This window comes from Periplaneta americana, chromosome 15, assembly GCF_040183065.1.
Source record: "Periplaneta americana isolate PAMFEO1 chromosome 15, P.americana_PAMFEO1_priV1, whole genome shotgun sequence".
Lineage (NCBI taxonomy): Eukaryota > Metazoa > Arthropoda > Insecta > Blattodea > Blattidae > Periplaneta > Periplaneta americana.
In genome coordinates this window covers 23,226,881-23,248,891 of record NC_091131.1, presented here as the reverse complement: position 1 = coordinate 23,248,891, position 22,011 = coordinate 23,226,881, and the positions used below count along the sequence as shown (strand labels likewise).

Sequence of the window (22,011 nt, the reverse complement as noted above, 5' to 3'; positions counted from 1 at the left end):
TAACAGGCTTCGAGACTTGGGACCCGATACAATAAGTTTACTGTGCATGTACTACAGGTTGTTGACTCGCTGCAGGTAGTGAAAGGTAGAGATGTGTTGAGGTAACAACGTTGCTATTTAGAGTACAGTACGGTAGTATGGGGGAACACACAAATATGTACATTCTGAAAGTAAATATACATTACATAATGACAATGTCAAAAGAATGTGAAAATAATTTATTCTCCTGTCTTTTATAAGTATTTTTGTTCAATTATACACAGTGTTAATGGTGGAAATAAACATGTTGCAATTTTAATATCTTCATCTATCCTATTGGTCGTCTTTAGGAAGTGCAGTTACAGTACCGAATTGCAATGTACTACAAGATACATTTTCAGTGCCTCAAACGTAAATCTTTTTCGCTTCTGCCAAACACAATTTGTACTGTGAAAAGCTGCGCTCTACGTAGCATGACGTGATAGGAGCAAAACGAAAAACCTAACATCATTGCAGTCTCTAAGAGACAGTCCTTTATTCTTGGGCAACTCTATGTCCACTAATTTGCTGTTTATGTTACACAATGTTCCATATCCGTTATTTTTACATAAAATTGATTTCCACTTCTGTTTTACACGTTCAGTAACCGGTGTACTTGGTGTCTCATTAATTCTCTGCGTCATTTCCTCAACTAATTTGAGGGTTTCCGGCATCTCTTGCTATGACTTTTCTAACCGTGTAATTATTTCAGACACAGTTTGAAAATAGGTTTGTACGAAAGCCAAATTATTCATCAGAACCTTCAAATCCAGAGCGTTTTTCTTTGCATATTTGTTGGCATTCATTCTACAGTACCCCCACCCACTGTACGCTTTACCACTATACTCAGTAAGCCGTTATGCGCATTTCCCACTGAACTGCTCTTTTGGGTCCGAAGTCTCGAAGCCTGGTTATTAAGGACGAATATATGCTAGAAACTGGGAAAAACATTAAGTATGTTAAGGTGTTATTCCAGGGAACACCTCAATTACAAACTATAACCCTATTGCACCTACTGGTGAAATAGGCTTCCACTTGTATACTGACGTTCAAAAATATCTGACCTACAATTTTCTAATCATGTAAGTGAACGTTTTCTTCCATGGGATAAGTCAGAACCAAAGATATAAAAAATTGACACACTTTGAAATAGTCCCGCTAGCTCTCAACAGGTGACACTATTATTGAGAAGAATAAAAAGTGTTTGGGAAAAATAATGATGTAGATTAAGTATAAATTATTTTTATAATTGACAGTATCCGTAGTTTCACCGCTAAATCTAATGCTTTTTACAATCATTACAGGAGATGGAATTTTGAATTCTATAATGCGGATATATTTATGTACTATTGGCTACACTGATTGTAACCTTCGCCATCTATTCATAGAAGTAATAACTAAAGAAGCCACACTTACACGAACAAATTATCGATCACTATCGATTAGTTGGAGTCAGATATCTTCGAACGCCAGTGTACTTGGATGTCCAATAAATAAATGAAATTAATAATGTAAGATGTGAATAAACAAAATAAAAACTTTATTGTTTTATTTTACAATATATACATGTTATGCTTAAAAAAACTTAAGAATTCTCTTTTAATACTCTTTCACAGATTATAGTGAAATGATTTACATAATTATGTTTACATTAAATTATCCTTAAATATTTGGTAATCATACAATACGTGAAGAACGCCGTGTCAGAGTAAATAAAATTATACAATTAAAGTTTTATATTCATTTGTGAGTTTACGTGTAAGATATATCTAATTGAGCAGAGAATAATCGTGTATGAAATTGAAAATTAAACATTATAATCTTTTATATAGTGTGAAAACATAATTAATAGTTCTCCTTGTTTCCTTTGTACGGCGAAAGGGTCCAAAGGTTTATTGCGTCTCACCATTCCTTCATGTGGAAGTGATCTTTCAGTTCGAACGGTAACTTTCATCGCAGATATCGTGATTCACCTATGTGCTGTCAGCTGTCGATTGAGCCGTGTAAGTTCAAGGTGCGGCGAAGTCCTACTTAAGTTCACTTTCATCCCCCGAAAGTGTACTACGCCGCCTCAGACTGATGCCATCTGTACGCCAATCATGGTACTGCATCACGCTGCAACATTTTGGGTGAACACTACTGAAATTATTATTAATATTGAAATAGAGAGTGATGATGGATTGATGAAGGGAAACGAGAAAAACCCGTCACGAAATTTGATTTTGTCCTTCACAAAATAATACGATTCCGCCATCATCGGGATTCGAACCCGTATTCACAGTCACTGTAAGTCAGCGCTCTATCAGCTAAGCTACAAAGACTGCAATAGCTCTCCTTAGATCGGTTTAATGAACTGCATAGCAATAAGAAGTTAAAACATTCGGACAAAGACGGAGTGAATGATTTCACACATGTAACATGAAATGATACCTTAATTTCTCTCTCACAAGTTAAAGGATAAAACAGACTTTTATGTATATTTTATTTTGGCATAACTAGGCCGTATTTATGGGGTGCAAACTGGACACTTCCCCAGGGCGATAGGTTTTAGAGGGTGGAAACCGTACAAAATCTTGGCTGAAATGGAACGTGTCTCTGGTACAGGGACATCATTTTATTTTTACTAACATTTTTAATATTAATTTGCCTATACCTCTGGATCAACGCCGTTTGCTACCCCCTTCCACGACTGGAGTTCGATGATACTGGCGTAAAATATAAACAAATCACTTTACTAGGTATAGGAGGGAAGAAAAGTAGTTCATCCATTTACGTAAACTAGAAAATATTGCGCTTTTGAGTTTGATCATTTTCATTAGTTTTTGTTTAATCAAAATACAGTACAGTATTAACAATGAGTGTTTTTATTCACAAACTGAGCTGTCCATGTGGACGTATTCATTATGCAGTGTATATTATACTGTCTACATCACATGAGAGTACAATATGGAGAATGAAGTTAAATTGAAAAATAATCATAATATGGATATTTAAACATATTTTTTTAAATTGTAGCCATTCATTTCGATACAGACTTCAGTTCTAATGTGCATATTATCGCACTATAGACTATTGTACCTAATTGCAATTACTAGTTTCGTTCTTCGTACTAGTAACTCGTGTTGAAATAATTCCGTACCTACTCTATAAAAGGGTACCTTAGGTACTGTAAATTCAATCTTCACTTCTGCCGGAACCGAAAAGATAAAATTACTCAGACATACTATCTACTGACCGTCCAAATGGTTATGTCGTAGGGTCGTAGAAAGGGAGGAAATGACGTGACAGTTAATTACTTAACAAGGCCCTTTTATTTAAGTTATTTTAAACAGTTGTCTAATATTATGTAGACGTCCAATTCCTAACAGAAATTAATGTTCTGAGAAAGGAGCTAAGAGAGCCCAGCCACTAGCTGGCGAATAAAAGCTGGTGGGGGAAACCGGGATACGACGTAGGCAAATGGACGACAGTACCTGTGCGAAAATGATTCAATATTGAAAGCTCTTTCGTCACTGGAAAACGCGAACATATTTCTGGAACGTACTGTTTACTCTAAACGTAAAGCTACTATGACTGTATATGCAGTCTTGGATCTGTGTGGAGGACGGTTGAACTTCGTTAGTAGAAGGGGTGGAAGTCAAGTACATTCAAAAACTCAGGTACAATAAAAATTGAAGTAAAAATAAAATGATGTCCCTGTATAAACATTCAACTCATGTATGTAATCATTTATGTTTGTAATTTCAGTTGTGCAAAAAAGTAATTATTTTTAGACTAGTGGAAGAAGTCAAAATGAATATAAATCTTCTGTGTCTTTTATTTGAAAGAAAGGGCGATAATTTTTGTTTTGCCTAAGGACGTAAGGACCTTAAATGCGACTCTGGGTACAACATGATTTTCATATAATATTTAATCGAGTCTGAAGAAATTTAAATTCGATAGACGAAGAGATAGAGCGTACTTTCCCACACTGGTAGTATCATAGCCTATAATTAAAAAATAGGCAGTGATTTTGTTAACATAGCTGTAAAAGAATTAGTCACTCAGAGGACAGACGTAGGACATTTTTCACCACTCTTTTCCTCTATCTAATTTTCATAGGCCAATACAAGCAAATACCTTACTATAATAATACAGGACAGCTAGCAGTTCTGCGCGCGAATGACGCTGCTGCTGCTACCTAGGCGACCGGTGTGTGGTGAAATCCACGAAACAAGCTGTAATCAACTTCAATGTATATTCTTGCTGGGCTAGTTAATAGTTTTATTAATTAGTGCTGCGTTAAAATGTCAGGGTGTATATGTGCTGTTTATAATTGCTACAATTACAGCATTACAAATTGCTCCAATCGTACTTTCGATTTCCGAGGGATCATAACACGTGAGTCAACAACATTCTTTAGTAGGCCTAATGCCTTTGTCTCAGTGTTGATGGAACAATAAAAATTAGCTTTTTTGTTTAAGCCTAATAAATGAATAGAAGAGTTAAAATATATTGAACATTTTAAGGTTATTGTTGTCCACATGCCTTTACTAATTATTACAAGCATCACACTACTATCAATTTTATCTTTGCAGTTGTCAGCAATGCGTATATAAAGCGTTATTGTAAATTCATTCTTAATGTCAGAATTTGATTTTATCTCACTAAAGCAAAGAAAAAATACGCAACAATTAATTACGGAAAGTAATACGAAGTGTGCAATATTTCTCATAATATCCAGCTTTGATACGAAATACTGTAATAATGTTACATTAAATACTATTCAACATTTCTTAAGTGTCTCGTATATTATTCCACATTAGTACTTCATGTTTTAAACAATAGTCCGAATCCCGCTATGTTAAATATTAGCATTTGTGGACGTAATTCCACGCCGCTTCGCTAGATGTCAGGTCTGCGATATTTCGCATTCAAGCCAATGCTGCTAATATACAGCTGTCCGGCAATATTATAGTAAGGTATTTGATACAAGTAAAGTTCATATAATTAACCCTTATCATCATCATCATCATCATCCTTCACGAATTAGGCCTCTGTAGACCTGTTTCGGCCCCATCTAGCAGTTTTCTTAAAGGTCTTCCTGGTCGACGATGTCCTCTAGGTTTATACTGCATCATAATTTTTGGGATTCTTGAATTTTCCATTCTTCTTACATGATCTAGCCAATTGAATTTGTATCTGCTGATTTTTTCTTCTACTGACTCTACTTCTAATTGTTCTAAAATTTCTTCATTCCTTTTTTGGTCTAAAAGAGTATATCCTGCTGTCCTCCTGAAAAATTTCATTTCCGTTGCTTTGATTCTGTTCATGTCTTTTTTCTTTAATGTCCAAATCTCGCTTCCGTATAAAAGGGAGGGTAATGCTAGTGTATTATATATTTTTATTCTTGTAGATTTTTGTACTAATTTAGCTTTTAATGTATTGTTTATTATTCCTAGAATTTGTGTAAATTTGGTAATTTTCTTGTTCACATCTTTTTCATTTTGATAAGATATTTCACAACCCAGGTAATTGAAATTTTGCACTTGTTCGAGGCATTGGTTATTGTGTATTATCTTACTTCTGACTGGGTCTTGTCCTAAAAATGCCATTACTTTTGATTTTTGTGCTGAAATTTCCATCCCAAAATCTTTTAATATTATATTTAATGCATACAATCCTCTTTGTAAATTATCCTCTGAATTGGAAATTATGACTTGATCATAGGCATAGAGTAAGGTATTTAATGTTAGAACACTGGTTATTTTGATTCCTGATGTGTAGATTTGGTTCCATTTTAAAATAATTTCATTTATACAGATATTAAATAAAGTTGGTGATAGTGGACAACCTTGTCGAACTCCATTATTAACTAATTTTCTTTCGGATATACAGTTATTTATTTTGACACTTATTTTGCTGTCTGTGTAGATTTCTATTATATTTTGTAATAGCAAATTTGGAATATTTTTATCTTGTAATATGTCGAATAAAAGGTCTCTTCGGACTTTATCAAAAGCTTTCACAAAATCAATAAAAGCTATATGGGTTTCTAAATTAAATTCTCTTCTTTTTTCTAACAATAGTTTGATACTAAATAATGGATCTACACACATGATCTTCCCTTTCTAAAGCCATTTTGACACTCCAGAAGGAAAGTTTCAGCGTGTTTTTTTTTTTTTTTTTTTTTTTTTTTTTTTTTTTTTTTTTTTTTAATCCTACTAAATATCTTACAACAAGTCGACCTGGTTGGCAAGTTGGTATAGCGCTGGCCTTCTATGCCCAAGGTTGCGGGTTCGATCCCGGGCCAGGTCGATGGCATTTAAGTGTGCTTAAATGCGACAGGCTCATGTCAGTAGATTTACTGGCATGTAAAAGAACTCCTGCGGGACAAAATTCCGGCACATCCGGCGACGCTGATATAACCTCTGCAGTTGCGAGCGTCGTTAAATAAAACATAACTTTTTTTTTTTTTTCTTATAACATGTGTTGAGGATACTAATACCTCTATAGTTTTCAACATTCTGTTTATCTCCTGTTTTATATATGGGAATAATTACATTATTTTTCCATTCTTCCGGTAAAGTGGCAGTCAGATATATTCTGTTTAGAAATCTTAGTAATCTTTCTTGAAATAGATTTGCTGCATATTTATACAATTCTGAATTTAGGTTATTTTCTCCAGGTGATTTACTATTTTTCGTCTTCTTTAATGCTTCTTGTAGTTCTTCTTTTGTAATGCATTGTTCATCTGGGTTTTTTGTGTCCCAGAATTTTGAATCAAAAGTAGGATTGTTCCATAAGTTTTTGTAAAAGTCTAGGAATGTTTCTAATTAACCCTTAAATTGGCAAAACTTCATTTCTCACACTAATTTATTAAACCGTGTCGGACTGTAAAGAAAACAACTATCGCAATGCCCATATTTTATATGTTGTACAATATTATAGTATTGTGAAATTTTGTTTAAATTTAATTTGTGCGAGATCGTGCGTATTTGCTTGGTATCCGCACAAAACCAATCCGCGGAAAGTCTAAAATTCCACATTCAGTATTCCCAACCTAACACACATAACAATTTCCCTCTTCTTACCGCTTAAGTGACATATTGATTTTACTGCTTTAGGCTTTTAACATACAGTATTATTTTTAGAGACGTTCAATATAGTAATAATTATAAATTTGAAACTTACCACTGCAATTTCACCTAATTTGTACTGTTAATTATTGTTTTTAAATATTTGCAAAAATTAAGTAAACTCTACAACTCCACTAAAGTTACTGCATTCGTGATGCAAGTAACATTAATGAAGGCGTGAAAAAATCAACAAGATTCCAGACTCATCATAGACTGGGGGGGGGGGAAAGACAGACGTATATCACGGCCTGCTGGAGTATAGTAAACACAGAAAACATTTTAAAGAAACAATGTTGAAGATAGATATTTTTGTTCTGCAAATTTGCCGTCATTGAACAGAAACCAAGATGGAGATTTCATTGCAACTAATTCGAAATTCCTCTTTCAGATTATGTAATAAACGATCTTCGCACAAAATAATGTACGATACACGAGCGGTATGTTTTCTTTCAATTCTCGGAAATTAAAAAAGCTCAACTACGTTTCGCTTTTTCAAACTTTTCCTCGAACATCAAAACTTCAACATACCGCTCTTGTAACGCATATTACTATTTCCTACCATTTTTTTCTATTGTTCTATTAAAATTAGAGCATATAGCCTAATTAACCTGTTGTATCCTATAAGATTCTTTGTGAATTCAAGGGTTAATATTCACAAAATAAAATTGTACATTGGTGAATAAAAATGTTTTCTAAGTAATTTTTGGACAATATTTAATTTGTTTGTCATATTTCCAACTTTTTATGTCATATTTTTGTATGCACATTTTCAGAGTTTTTAGGTCATAGGCATGCTAGTCCTAAGGACTACTTACCATAGTTAATTTTCTGCATATTTTCCCATTTCCGCGTCGAAGATGACGTCGCTGAATGCCTTCTGGACGTAAGCACACGTCCGCTTATCCATTGACCTCAGTTTTCGAGCTATGTACTCTCCATACGCATCGTACTCGTCCTTCTCTAGCGACTGCAGGATTCCGTACGACTCGTCCACCCTGGAGTCTTCGTCTTCTGCACATCTTTTTCGTGAACCAATTGCCATGGAAGAAGCGTAGGCGTTTCTATTAGATTGTTGCTGCTGTTGCTGTTGAGGCGCTGTGGACGGGTAATCTTCCAACATGTTGCTTCCGCTTGCTAGCGACAGTTGGTCACTGAAAAGTTTGCTGTCTTCTTCATATATCTCTTCCTGTTTTTGTTCTGGTATGAACTCTGTCATGAAGTAGGCCCCTTCCTAAAAGAACAAGAACTTATATCAGCACCGGTAAAGATACGATGAAAGAGTAATGGAACGGAGAAAAATTCTCTCCGGCGCCGGGATTTGAACCCGGGTTTTCAGCTCTACGTGCTGATGCTTTATCCACTAAGCCACACCGGATACAACCCCGACGTCGGACAGAATTGTCTCTGATTGAGTTCCAACTCTTGGGTTCCCTCTAGTGGCCGCCCTCTGCACTACGTCATAGATGTCTATGAACATAGGACCGAAGTCCACACATGTGCTGAGGTGCACTCATTATGAGTGACTAGTTGGCCGGGATCCGACGGAATAAGCGCCGTCTTAAATCACTTCGTGATTTACGAATATCATATGTTATTTCAATGTACCGAAGTACATATGATATTTCCATGCAGATATTCTGCGTCGTCATACGATGAAAGAGTAATGGAACAGAGATATAACATAAACCGGTAAAGATGTTTCAATACTGCAAGGGGGCATGACAAATTTTTACACCCGTGGGGCACTATTGTACCCTTCGCGACAAAAAGAATGGGCCGAATTTTCAAATTTCTGGGTACTCTGCAGGATATCTATATATATAATTTGAACTGGTAATGGAAATTACGGGAAAACGGCTGAACGGATTTTAATAAATGGCCCCTCATTTTGAAGCTTGGAACCCAAAGTTTTTCAGAAAAATAGTAGTTTTCAGTGAAATGTCAATTTTTCAACATCATTTTCCTATTTTCCAAAATCCATCTGTCGTCAGTTTTGAGAACTAGCTAATTGCATTCACGGCCGACTTGATGTTCTCTTCGCTTTAACACAGGAATCAAAATGAATTGTCAAGGCCAGTAAAGGAGAAGCGAAGCGAGCATCAAGTCGGCCGTGTTGCATTTCAGAATAAAACAAAACACAAACTACAGTAAACAATATTACACGAAGGCCATGATCTGCAAGAATGCTGACATATTTAGTGCTCAAATTAAATTGGTTATTAAAAACTTAACTTACTAAAAATATAATTTACAGGTTCGATTCTGTGGTGTGTAATTTTCTGGGTACAGCTGTGTATTGGATATTAAAAACTACAAAACTTGAGGTGGTTTGATGATATTATTACCATTAGAAATGAGATATTATTGTAGTTAATGCCATGATGTGACTATTTTTCATTAATTATACATATTAATGCTATATTGATGATCTGAAAGTGAAACGTTTTGGGTTATATAAGTAGATGTAGAGAATAACTTAAATTAGATTTTGATTTCTATATTTTACTGAGTGGCGGCTATATAGTATATGTTACTGAAAGCTTTATAAAACTTACGTAAGATAATAATATTATTAAAAATCAAATATTTTTATAGTTATTAATCAAGTGGAGTTGGGTCTTTTTCATATATTTAATGGCGGTATGATGTAGATATTTATATGCGTGGTTCTCTTCAGTATTGGCTAGAGAGAGAGTATCTTCATTATTATGGAAACAAATAACTTTCAGAATATCTGGTATTCTTCATTGAAAATAAATCTGAAAAATGTTTATTTGAACGTCTAATGAACTTAGTTTGCAGCATTTGCTGTACAAGCCACTCGTACTCGTATAATTACATATAATTAACTGATTAAATGGCGATCTTACTCGTGTTAATTATGTAAGCATGTGCGGCTTACAGCTGTTTCGGTGCTACTTGACACCATCCTCAGAGCCTACTAGATCTCGGCGCTATCTCACCTTCGCTGCCTGTTGTGTGGGTGCGTTCATGTGATGAAGAGTTGTGTCAAATAGTGTGTGTGTTCTGAAATTGATCTGTGTGTTGAGAATTTGATTAGGGTGTGTTTTAGTGTGTCTATATATTTCATATTCTTCTAGTGTGTTGAGTTTTTGGTTTTTGGGTTGTGTGTGTAGAATTTCCATGTCTGTATTTATGTTATTGTATGTGTAAGCCGCACATGCTTACATAATTAACACGAGTAAGATCGCCATTTAATCAATTATTTATATTCAAGTGTTAAAAGTAGTGTACGAAAGATTCAACATGGTATAATTATATGTTATACAAGGTGAACTATAAGTAATGTAATTAATTTCAAGTGGTTATTCTTTGAGATATTTCAAACAAAAAAGTGTACTACAATTTTTCTCGTTTTTGCTTCAATTTTTAAAACCAAAATTGTTTTATGTGAAACATTTCATAGTGTGTTTTGAGAAAGCCATGGAATGAATTCCCAATACGCTCAGTCAATTTAAGAAAATAATGTATTATGATAGTAAATGATGGGAATAATTCCAGTTGTGTCCTTTAAATGTGATCCGAACAAATGTAACACTGTAAAATTCATTTGCAGAACAAAAAGTTATATTTGAGTCGTGTATTTTTTTATTTTAGTAGGTTATTTTACGACGTTTTATCAACATCTTAGGTTATTTAGTCTCTGAATGAGGTGAAGGTGATAATGCTGGTGAAATGAGTCCGGGGTCCAGCACCGAAAGTTATCCAGTATTTGCTCATATTGGGTTGAGGGAAAACCCCGAAAAAAACCTCAACCAGGTAACTTGTCCCGACTAGGAATCGAACTTGAGGCGTGTAGTTGCAAAATCAGATGCATCTCTTTATCAATTTTATGTTAATTGGTTTTGTAGATATTTAGAAAAAGGTACACTGACATTCAAAGATATGATATGAACTTTCTGATCGTGTAAGCGAACTTTGTAATCAAAGATATAACAAATTAACAAACTTTGAAGTAGTTCCGCTAGTTCTCAATAGGTGACCTAATTATTTGGACGGGTAAAAAATATTTAAGAGAATGATGATGTAGATTAAGTACAAATTATTCTCATAATTGACCTTATCAGCGGTTTCACGATAAATCTAGTGTTTTGTTTTTTTCATTATCATTAAAGGGGGATGAAATTTTGAATTTTATAATGCGGGTATATTTATGTACTGTTGGCGACACTCATTGTTACCTTCGCCATCTATCCATACTAGTAATAACTAAAGAAGCAGCACTTACATGAACAAATTATCAAACACTATCGATTAGTGGAGTCGAGTATCTTTGAACGTCAGTGTAATGTTAATGAAAATTAAAATTTTTGATAATCAAATAAAGTGATCATAAAATTCTGAATAAAAAAATTGAGGTAAAGTTTCACATACTTCAAAGCAGTATTCCAAATGGTATAGTTCATACTTACAAATGGCTTTTAAGGAACTCGGAGGTTCACATAAGCCCGTCTTCGGTCCCTATCCTGAGCAAGATTGGGTTACTTTACGACGCTATCAACATCTCAGGTTATTTAGCGTATGAATGAAATGGTGATAATAACCGGTGAAATGAATCCGGGTTCAGCATCGAAAGTTACCCAGCACTTGCTCATATTGGGTTGAGGGAAAACCCCGAAAAAAACCTTAACCAGGTAATTTGCCCCAACCGGGATTCGAACCCGGGTCACCTGGTTTCCCGGCCAGACACGCTGACCTTTACTCCACAGGTGTGGACTGAGCAAGATTAATCCAGTCCCTAGCATCATATTCCACCTCCAAATCTGTTTTAATATTATCCTCCCATCTACGTCTCGGCCTCCCCTTAGGTCTTCCAACTAACACTCTGCATGCATTTCTAGATTCACCCATACGTGCTACATGTCCTGCCCATCTCAAACATCTGGATTTAATATTTCTAATTATGTTAGGTGAAGAACACATTGCGAGCAGGTCTGCGTTGTGTAACTTCATACCTTTTAGCGCCAAATATTTTCCTAAGCACCTTATTTTCAAACACCCTTAATCTCTGTTCCTCTCTCAAAGTGAGAGTCCAAGTTTCCAAACCATACAGAACAACCGGTAATATAACTGTTTTATAAATTCTAACTTTCAAATTTTTTGACAGCAGACTAGATGACAAAAGCTTCTCAACCGAATAATAACACGTATTTCCCATATTTATTCTGCGTTTAATTTCCTCCCGAGTGCAATTTATATTTGTTACTGTTGCTCCAAGATATTTGAATTTTTCTACCTTTTCAAAGGATAAATTTCCAATTTTTATACTTCCATTTCTGGTCACGAGACATAATCATATGCTTTGTAATGTACGGTTTATAGCTTAAAAATATGTAAGTTATAGGGAATATGATATGATGTACAGGGACATCATTTTATTTTTACTTCAATTTTTATTGTACCTGAGTTTTTGAATGTACTTCACTCCCACCCCTTCTACTAATGAAGTTCCTCCACACAGATCCAAGACCCTTAGCGTAAACAGCACTGAGTTAGCGAGTATAGTACGTTCCAGAAATATGTTCGTGTTTTCCAGTGACGAAAGAGCTTTCAATATTGAATCATATTTTCGCACAGGTACTATCCGCTTGCCTACGTCGCATCCAGATTTCCCCCACCTGCTGCTGTTGGCCTCTCTGTAAAAGCTGGGCTGTCTTAGCTCTTTCCTGAAAACATTAATTTCTGTTAGGAATTGGACGTTTACGTAATATTATACAACTGTTTAAAATAACTTAAATAAAAGGGACTCGTTAAGTAATTAACTGTCACGTGATTTCCTCCCTTTCTACGATCTTGCGGCGTAACCACTTGGACGGACAGTAGATAGCATGTCTGAGTAATTTTATCTGTGCGGGTCGGGCAGAAGTGAAGATTGACTTTACAGTACGTAAGGTACTCTTTTATAGAGTAGGTACAGAATTATTTCAACATGAGTTACTAGTACGAAGGACGAAACTGACAATTGGAATTAGATGCAGTAATCTATAATGCGATAATATGCACAAAAGAACTGAAGCCTGTATCGAAATGAACGGCCACCATTTTCAAAAATGTGTTTAAATATTCATATTAAGAGTATTTTTCAATTTAACTTCATTCTCTATATTGTACGCTAATGTGCTGCAGACAGTATAATATACACTGCATAATGAATATGTCCGAATGGATAGCTCAGTTCGTAGTAAAAACACTTCTTGTTAATACTGTACTATACTTTGATTAAACAAAAACGTGATGAAAATTATCGAACTCAAAATCGCGATATTTCCTAGTTTACGTAAATGGATGGACTACTTTTCTTCCCTCCTATACCTAGCAGAGTGATTTGTTTGTGTTTTACGCCAGTATCATCGAACTACAGTTATGGAAGGGGGTAGCAAACTGTATTTCCGGTTCTCTAAAGGTATAGCCAGGTTAATATTAAAAATGTTAGTAAAAATAAAATGATGTCCCTGTATAATATCCATCTGTCCTTAAATATAAAGTCATACTTCAAATCTGCAGCATTTATCAAACCATACGGCTATCTGGTGAAATGACCTGAAGCTAGCTATGTTGTGTATTCAGCAACATCAGAACCTTCGTCAAGCGACCTCACTACATAGCGGTACAGAAAAGTGCAACGTGGGGTTAACATTGTCAACCCTCTGTCATACTGTGTAACAGGCAGAGACCAGTGGAGTCGCGGTGAAACGGGGAATTAAGTCCCGCTTTGAGTCACAGGAATAACCAAAACAAGTGACGCACTCATCTAGTCCGCTTTGTCCAATTATATGCTAACTAGTGGCTTGTGCAGCAAATACTGCTGCAAACTAAGTTCGTTAGACGTTCAAATAAAAATTTTTCAGATTTATTTTCAATGAAGAATACTTGTCTTCTTGATAGTTATTTGCTTTCATAATAATGAAACATACTCCCTCTGAATGGATTTTTTTAGGCCAAATACTTTTTCTTGAACCTATCCAACTTCAGTTTTTGATGATAATGTCTTTGAAAAATATTGGAGTGCAAGAGGTCAAATGACTTTATTGTCAAACGCCTGGCATTAGAAAACAACAACTTCAGTTTTTGAGTTTCAACGCGAAAACGCAAGTATCAATGTCAGGACGATAGCAGTAGCTATTTCGGGTCATTGTGGATTGTAGGCAAAAGTTAAAAAAATGTCAGGTTTGCTAAGCTTTCGAACAATAGCATTTTCGTATAGCTGCTGCATGTAGAACTTGAAATGTAGAGCGTAAAATCATTTTATTCTACTAAGAGATCTTGCTGAAATGATCTGGAGACTACAAAATTTTCTAGGCCTCTTATTTTATCATTAAGTAATATCTTTTGATCTTTCCTTAGGAACTGTAATTTTTGCGCTCTCTCGAGCCAATACTGAAGACAATGACACATATCAATATCTACACTACACCGCCATTAAGTATATGAAAAAGACCCAACCCCACTGGATTAATAAGTATAAAAATATTTGATTTTTAATAATATTATTATCTTAAGTTTTTAGTAAATTATAGAAATGAAGATCTAAATTAAGATATTCTCTACATTTACTTACATAACCACAAAACGTTTCACTTTCATGTCATCAATATAGCATCAATATTATGTACAATTAATGAAAAATAGATGCATCATGATATTAACTATAATAATATTTAATTTCTAATGGTAATAATGTCATCAAACCACCTCAAGTTTCGTAGATTTGAATATCCAATACACAGCTGTACTCAGAAAATTATACACTGCAGAATCCGTTTTTAATAACAAACTGAATTGATCTCTAAATATGTCGGCAATCCTGCAGGTCATGGCCTTCGTGTAATAGCCTATTGTTTATTGTAGTGTGTGTTTTGTTCTGAAATTCAATCAAATAGGCCGTGATTGAATAAAATTAGTTCTCAAAACTGTCAACAGATGGATTTTGGAAAATAGGAAAATTATGTAGGAAAATTGACATTTCACTGAAAACTACTATTTTTCCGAAAAACTTTGGATGCCAGGCATTAAAATGAGGGGGTCACTCATTAAAATCCGTTCAGCCGTTTTCCCGTAATTTCCATTACCAGTTCAAATTATATATATAGGTATTTTACTAGTAGTTTTTAAATTAAAAGTTAAGTTAAAAGAGTGACAATTTATCTGCGAAATATTTTGCAAAATCCTTGCGATATTTAACTTCAACCCAGTGTTTAATTCAGTCCTTTTTCCCTGGGGGGGGGGGGAGGATGAAACCGACAGAAAAAGAAACAATAAGTGCTTTGTATGGAGTGTGGCACTGTATAGGGTAGAAACGTGGACATTATAACCAAGTGAAGAGAAGCGAATAGAAGCATTTGAAATGTGGATATGGAGAAGAATGGAACGTGCGAAGTGGGCAGACAGAATAAGAAAAATAAAATAAAATTATGGTTTATTAAACGACGCTCGCAACTGTCGAGGTTATATCAGCGTCGCCGGTGTACCGAAATTTTGTCCCGCAAGAGTTCTTTTACATGTCAGTAGTGTTCATAATGTGTGTGTCCGCTTCATATGCAATACTCGTAAATTTGACCATATAACGCCATCTTTTGAAGTTCTTTCTTGGGTCTGCCTAAAGGAACGTAGGATAGCACATTCTTTATCTGTTCTGTTTAGAACATTATTCACTTCTACTCCAAAATATCTGAGAACTCGCTTTGAATATCTTACAACGTTACGGAATCAACATCAGGCCTTATTATCCATTCCTCGTCACCGCACCTCTTTCTATTCATCCTCTTTCACAGTGTCAGTTTGTCGACTATGGAACTCCCTATCTCGTCATGTCGGGGATTGCCGAACGGTTAATTAATTTAAATTAAGAATTAAGAACTACATACTTTTACATGAAATCGATTTGCGAGTGTTAGCCGATTTTTATAGGTTATTCTATGTGTACATAGATTTTTCATTTAGGCCTATCATAAAGTACCATTAGGATATGAATTGTAAATAACTTAATTATGTATCATGTTTAGTTAATATTTCATTATAGCCCATGTAAGATTGTTAATGTGAATGAAAATTATTTTTATATTTAAGTATGACTTTCCTATTTTTGTCATTCTTTCATTATGTATTTCACTTCTGGTAGTGTGGAAGAGAAGGCCTCATGGCCTTCAACTCTACCAGAATAAATAAATAAATAAATAAATAAATAAATAAATAAATCTACTGACATGAGCCTGTCGCATTTAAGCACACTTAAATGCCATCAACCTGGGCCAGGATCGAACTCGCAACCCTGAGCACAGAAGGCCAGCGCTATACCAATTGCGCTACCCAGACCGACTCAGAATAAGAAATGAAGTTATGTTGGAAAGTGTGGATGAAGAAAGAATGATGCTAAAACTGATCAGGAAGAGAAAAAGGAATTGGTTGGCTCACTGGCTGAGAAGAAACTGCCTGCTGAAGGATGCACAGGAAGGAATGGTGAACGGGAGAAGAGTTCGGGGCAGAAGAAATCGAACGGTAGACGGCATTAAGATATATGGATCATATGAGAAGATAAAGAGGAAGGCAAAACATAGAAAAGATTGGAGAATGCTGGGTTTGCAGTGAAATACAACCCTTAGGCAGGAAAGTGAATGAATGAATGAATGAATGAATGAATGAATGAATGAAATCTTACGTAACAACAGAGGCAGTCTATCAGTAGCGGCCGGTGATCGAAATCCTCGGTGAGGCCAGATGCAACTGGTTTAATTGCCTCCGATAGGAAATGTTTGTTTATGATATTAATTATTATTGTTATCATATTATTAATAATAGTCCACACCTGTGGAGTAACGGTCAGCGCGTCTGGCCGCGAAACCAGGTGGCCCTGGTTCGAATCCCGGTCGGGACAAGTTATCTGGTTGAGGTTTTTTCCGGGGTTTTCCCTCAACCCAATACGAGCAAATGCTGGGTAACTTTCGGTGCTGGATCCCGGACTCATTTCACCGGCATTATCACCTTCATATCATTCAGACGCTAAATAACCTAGATGTTGATACAGCGTCGTAAAATAACCCAATAAAATAAAATAAATAGGCTATTATTAATATTATTACTGTATTATTATTATTATTATTATTATTATTATTATTATTATTATTATTATTATTATTAGTCTATTCTTATTATTATCAATGAAAAATAATAATTTAACTCACCAAATAAGCTGTTATGCTCTGAGTTTCAGTGATTGTTTCAGTGTGATGAAGCAACCCATATTATGTGTTGAAATCCCCCTTTCTTTCTTTTTATTTTTTTTCTTTGACAGCAACAAACAAGGCCAAGAGAAGTTTATTTTGCATCACATTACCACATAACCATTTATGTTGCCCATACCAGGATGCAATAGAAACTCGCGTTTTAAGATTATGTGTCAGAAAAATTATCGGCGATGTCGTAGGTATCTCGGTAGTCTCTCTCTTTATTTAAAACTTCCTTTCCTTCAGTATTATTTCTTCTCGAAAAAGGGTACTCTGACAATGAATTAACTGCACCAGCATTATTTCTCTCATTTGTTTCTGTTTATATTTTCCCGAAATACATAACAACATTGGCCCACATTCACTACTGTACTACACCCTTGCCTATATGTCATAAACTGAGACATAAGGGGAGAGAATCGAGTGGGTCTCTGCCTGCCAAAGAGCTGGAATTTTGTTATTTATGGCCTAGTTAGGAAGACAAGTCACCACTGCTATTCCCACCCCACTCTACCCTTGAGGCCGGCCCATGGATGGGACGAGTGAAATCTGACCAGGCCAGCCGAAATGAGCCTCAGCTACAACGTTTTAAGCGCAAACTCAAAGCCCGCGAAAGGACATGAAATGCATTAACGAACGATTCTGGCCTCAGGAACAAATTTTACTGCAAAACAGGTCTATATACATCACAAGCCAGACCCGGCACGAGCAATCCTCGCCTCAGGAACAAATTTTACTGCAAAACAGGTCTATATACATCACAAGCCAGACCCGGCACGAGCGATCCCGGCCTCAGGAACAAATTTTACTGAAAAACAGGTCTATATACATCAAAGTTTTCAAATGCTTCTACAGCGATATATGCTTTCTTTCAAATAACTAATACATTATATGAAAACACAAAATTTGATTTCAGTTAAGCCAAGTGACTGAGGCCCGGCCTCACTTGCCTCAGTCAATCAGCCGCCACTGCAGTCTATGCAAGAGATAACAGAAAGATGCAGTCAATAGAAGAGAATGTTATCTCACGTCAGCAATGGCGTAAAAGTAGCCAGGAATTTAAGATTTGAGAGTACCAAATTTTGGGAACATCACTTGGAAAATTTTCCTAGGCCTATAACTTACATGCAACATATTTAAAAGATAATTATTATTCAATGTTATGAAATTTAAAATTAATTTAGAGTTGTTATAGAGCAAAATCCAATCTCCGTCGTTGGAGAGCGATTGCTGGCCCTAAATAATGATGATAATAATAATAATATACTTATTGCTAGAACAAAGATACATATTTTTATATAAAAGACCTCTAACACCCTCAGAAAGAGTACATATCGTGCTCTGGTGCATTCCACAAAATTTTAACATAAATGTTTTATTAATCAGCAGAATAAAAAGTAAAAAAAAAAAAGATATCAGAATAATTAGAACTTTTTATTTTCTCTCTAAAGAATAGTTTTAATTGATTTTTAAAACTAGTTATTATACTGAAAATGGCAGCTTCATAATTTCTTCGAAAATCAATTTAAACTAGTCACCGATTAACTTTATAACTTGTTTACTGTGCTAACATTAGAAAATTACGTGGCTGCCTATACTAGGCTTCGGACAATGAAGTATATCACTTCGAAGCTAGTCAGCCAGGTAATTTTGTAATGTTAACAAAATAAAGAAATTATAAAGTTAATCAGTAATTATACAAGTGTTAAAAGTGCGTATCCAACAAAATTTAAAACGCAGTAGTCAACGGAATTATAAAGGATTTGTTATTGTAAATATTGATTATTGTCGGCAGAAAGTCAAACAATATTTTTCCTTCAGTGTTGCACTCGCAACACCAGTACTGTATTGTTTCTTCATAGTTTAAACGTAATAAAAGTAGTAAATATTGGCTTTCCGCTCTGTAAGCCTCCCCCCACCCTGCCTACGCCTCTGCGTCACGTGTGTCTCGATTTACAGACTCTTCAAGAGCAGACTCGTCTAAAGCGTGTGATCATTGCAGTGTTGCCAATTCAGCGGTTTTCCCGCTAGATCTAGCGTTTTTCAATGTTAGTTTAGCGGGTAAAATTTATGAAATTTTCATTTCTCATGTAGGGATTTAGCGGTCTTCATTAACACCTATATCGGTAAAATAACCTTATTTTACATTGACAATATAGCAATTTAGCGGCTTCTGCTCTATATCTTAGCGGGTTTTTTTTAAGAACAACACTGGGTCATTGTCGTCCCGTATAACAAATACGAACGTTATAAATAGTAAATATTTTCAATTAATAGCAAACCATAAGTATGTTAGATTCACATCAACATTTCTATAAACTTACCTCGATATTTTTTGTCGATCTACGTTGGTATCTGTTGTGCAAAAAAGAAAAACTTTTATATGCAAACCAACGGGGTTCAACATTAGTCTCTATCGTCTTATTCCGCGCTTTCCTATAAGTCGCTAACAGAATAGACATTTTATTTTTCAGCTCACTCACTTCGATATTCAATTCTTTAGAAATCTCCTCCCATGCTTCATTCTTTTTATTTAAGATTTTATGGGCCGTATGTGTATTATTCCACAAAAGTTCTCGTTTTTCATATGCTTTAATGAATTGTAGTACTAAAGCAGTTGTCCACTCCATCTTTAATTGATAGCATCAAACTATTTTTCGTACTAACATACTTGCATCCAATTCACTTGCGAGTACTGGCGGATTTTGTTCTGTGTACCGACTACAACTAGAATCTTTCAAGAGTATATTGAAAACTACACCGAATATCTTGCTTGTGGTAAGACTTACAAGTTAAGACTTGAGAGTTGTAGGAGTCGCGAGTAATCTAGACGCACCATCCTCCATATTGTAACAACACGATTCGTAGTTGATGCCTTAGTGCTCCCTCACTAGATGGCAGTAATGGACTAGTTGGATTGCTCTGCCACCTATTGCAGATTACGCGTACTATATACACTACAAATCTTAGCTGTGCAAATTACTCACCGAATATCAATACCGGTACACTGTAATGTTATTACCAGGGAACGGATTTATATGGACTAAAAATATATGAAATATGTAAATATATATGTAGTTATTTTTACCAAAATATGGAATTAAATATGGATTTTTACCAAAATATGGAATTAAATATGGACTTAAAATTATAAAAAAATGACTATGTACGTTAAATATTGGTACATTTTAATCAAACTAAACAAAAAATATAATGGACGTACCTTATCTTCCAATGTAGTTTCAACAAAACACAATTTTTATTGTCTGTTACCATAACAATAGGTTACAAACATTTCTTTCAAGTGCTGAAAAGTGAATCTTCTTCTATTGTCTCTGAGGATAGATTTATACTGACTAAAAGAGCGTTCGACGTCACAAGAAGTAACTGGTACATAATTCAATTTCACAATGTCTGCTGGGGATAAGTCCAAGTTAATCTTCACTGTTGATTCACCACTCATCACAGCAACAACCTTTTGTAGTTCTTCATATCCAGGGTTTTTTGAAAGTACAGTGTCCACCTTAGCTCTTACTGCATCTGCAACTTTACCTCTACCACGATTCAGTTGTTCCACAGTACTATTTATAATTTCAAAACTTTCAGATAGTGAAAGGTGCCTATTTTGGAGACTTTTGAGCGTTTTTATGATGCATGAAAATGTATGCTGAATGTGAGCTAAGTCATTCTTCACACTTATGTCACAGGTAACTGTTTTCGCAGTATCAATTGAGACTGCATCTTCAGAGTTCAATGCAAGGAGAACATTGTTAATAGAGTCTATATGTTCGGCATAATATTCAACTGCTTCTAGCCATGTACCCCATCTAGTTAAAATTGGCTTTGGTGGCAATGGAATTTCAGGGTACATTTCTTTCAACACGTTAACTCTACTGGGAGCTTTGAGAAATACTTTTTTCACTGATGAAATCAACAAATCTACTTTAGGGAAATTGTCTCTGACCACTTCTGCCACACGATGAAATGCATGCGCCACACAAGTAAAATGAGTCAATTTAGGATATACAACAGATAATGCTTGTCCAGCTTTGACCATATAAGGGGCAGCATCGCTAATAAAGAATAACACATTATCGTACATAATACCCTTTGGCCACAGGATACCCATAGCTTCGTTGAACAGTTTAACTATAGTTTTGTTATTGCACTTTTCTAGAACATCACAATGTAAAAGAATTCGTTCAGAATATTGATCACTTAACAAACCGATAACTACATTACCAACAAGTCTACCTTCTTTGTCGGGAGTCTCATCAATGGAAACCCAAATTGAACTATCTTTAATTTCATCTCTTATCTTCTGTATTGTCTCATCGTAGATGGATGGAGCATACGTCTTCCTAAGTGTTGACTCATCCGGGATTGTATGTTGAGTATATTTTTCAAGGAATTCCCTGAAGACCTTATTCTTTAGTTTGTAGAGAGGAATATCAGCAGAGATGAGAGAACGGCACAGGTCGATGTTAAACTCAGATCTTACATTCGATGTTGTTGGTTGTGTTAAAAACAATTGTCTCTGCTTGGAATTTAGTTGTTTGTTGGCCTGATGTTTACTAGTTGTAATGTGTTGTTGCACCAGGAACTTTTGTGTAGATGATACTGCACACTGACAC

At 35.2% G+C, this 22,011-nt stretch overlaps 2 protein-coding genes across 3 annotated transcripts in view; one reads left to right on the top strand and one right to left on the bottom strand.

The window, feature by feature from the left end:
• Positions 1-22,011, top strand: part of LOC138714733 (UPF0415 protein C7orf25 homolog) — a 397,014-nt gene that overhangs the window by 287,949 nt on the left and 87,054 nt on the right. The window lies entirely within an intron of this gene.
• LOC138715622 (uncharacterized) lies at positions 1,538-20,218 on the bottom strand. 2 transcript variants are annotated; one of them, XM_069848695.1, is made up of 3 exons: positions 19,702-20,218; positions 7,952-8,367; positions 1,538-2,154 (listed from the first exon to the last, which is right to left on the bottom strand). In XM_069848695.1, exons 1-2 carry the CDS (start codon positions 20,005-20,007, stop codon positions 7,957-7,959), a joined length of 717 nt encoding a protein of 238 aa, XP_069704796.1. In that variant the 5' UTR covers positions 20,008-20,218; the 3' UTR covers positions 1,538-2,154; positions 7,952-7,956. The 2 variants fall into 2 exon arrangements, with proteins under 2 accessions (XP_069704796.1, XP_069704795.1); XM_069848694.1 differs by having other exon boundaries at positions 1,538-2,133.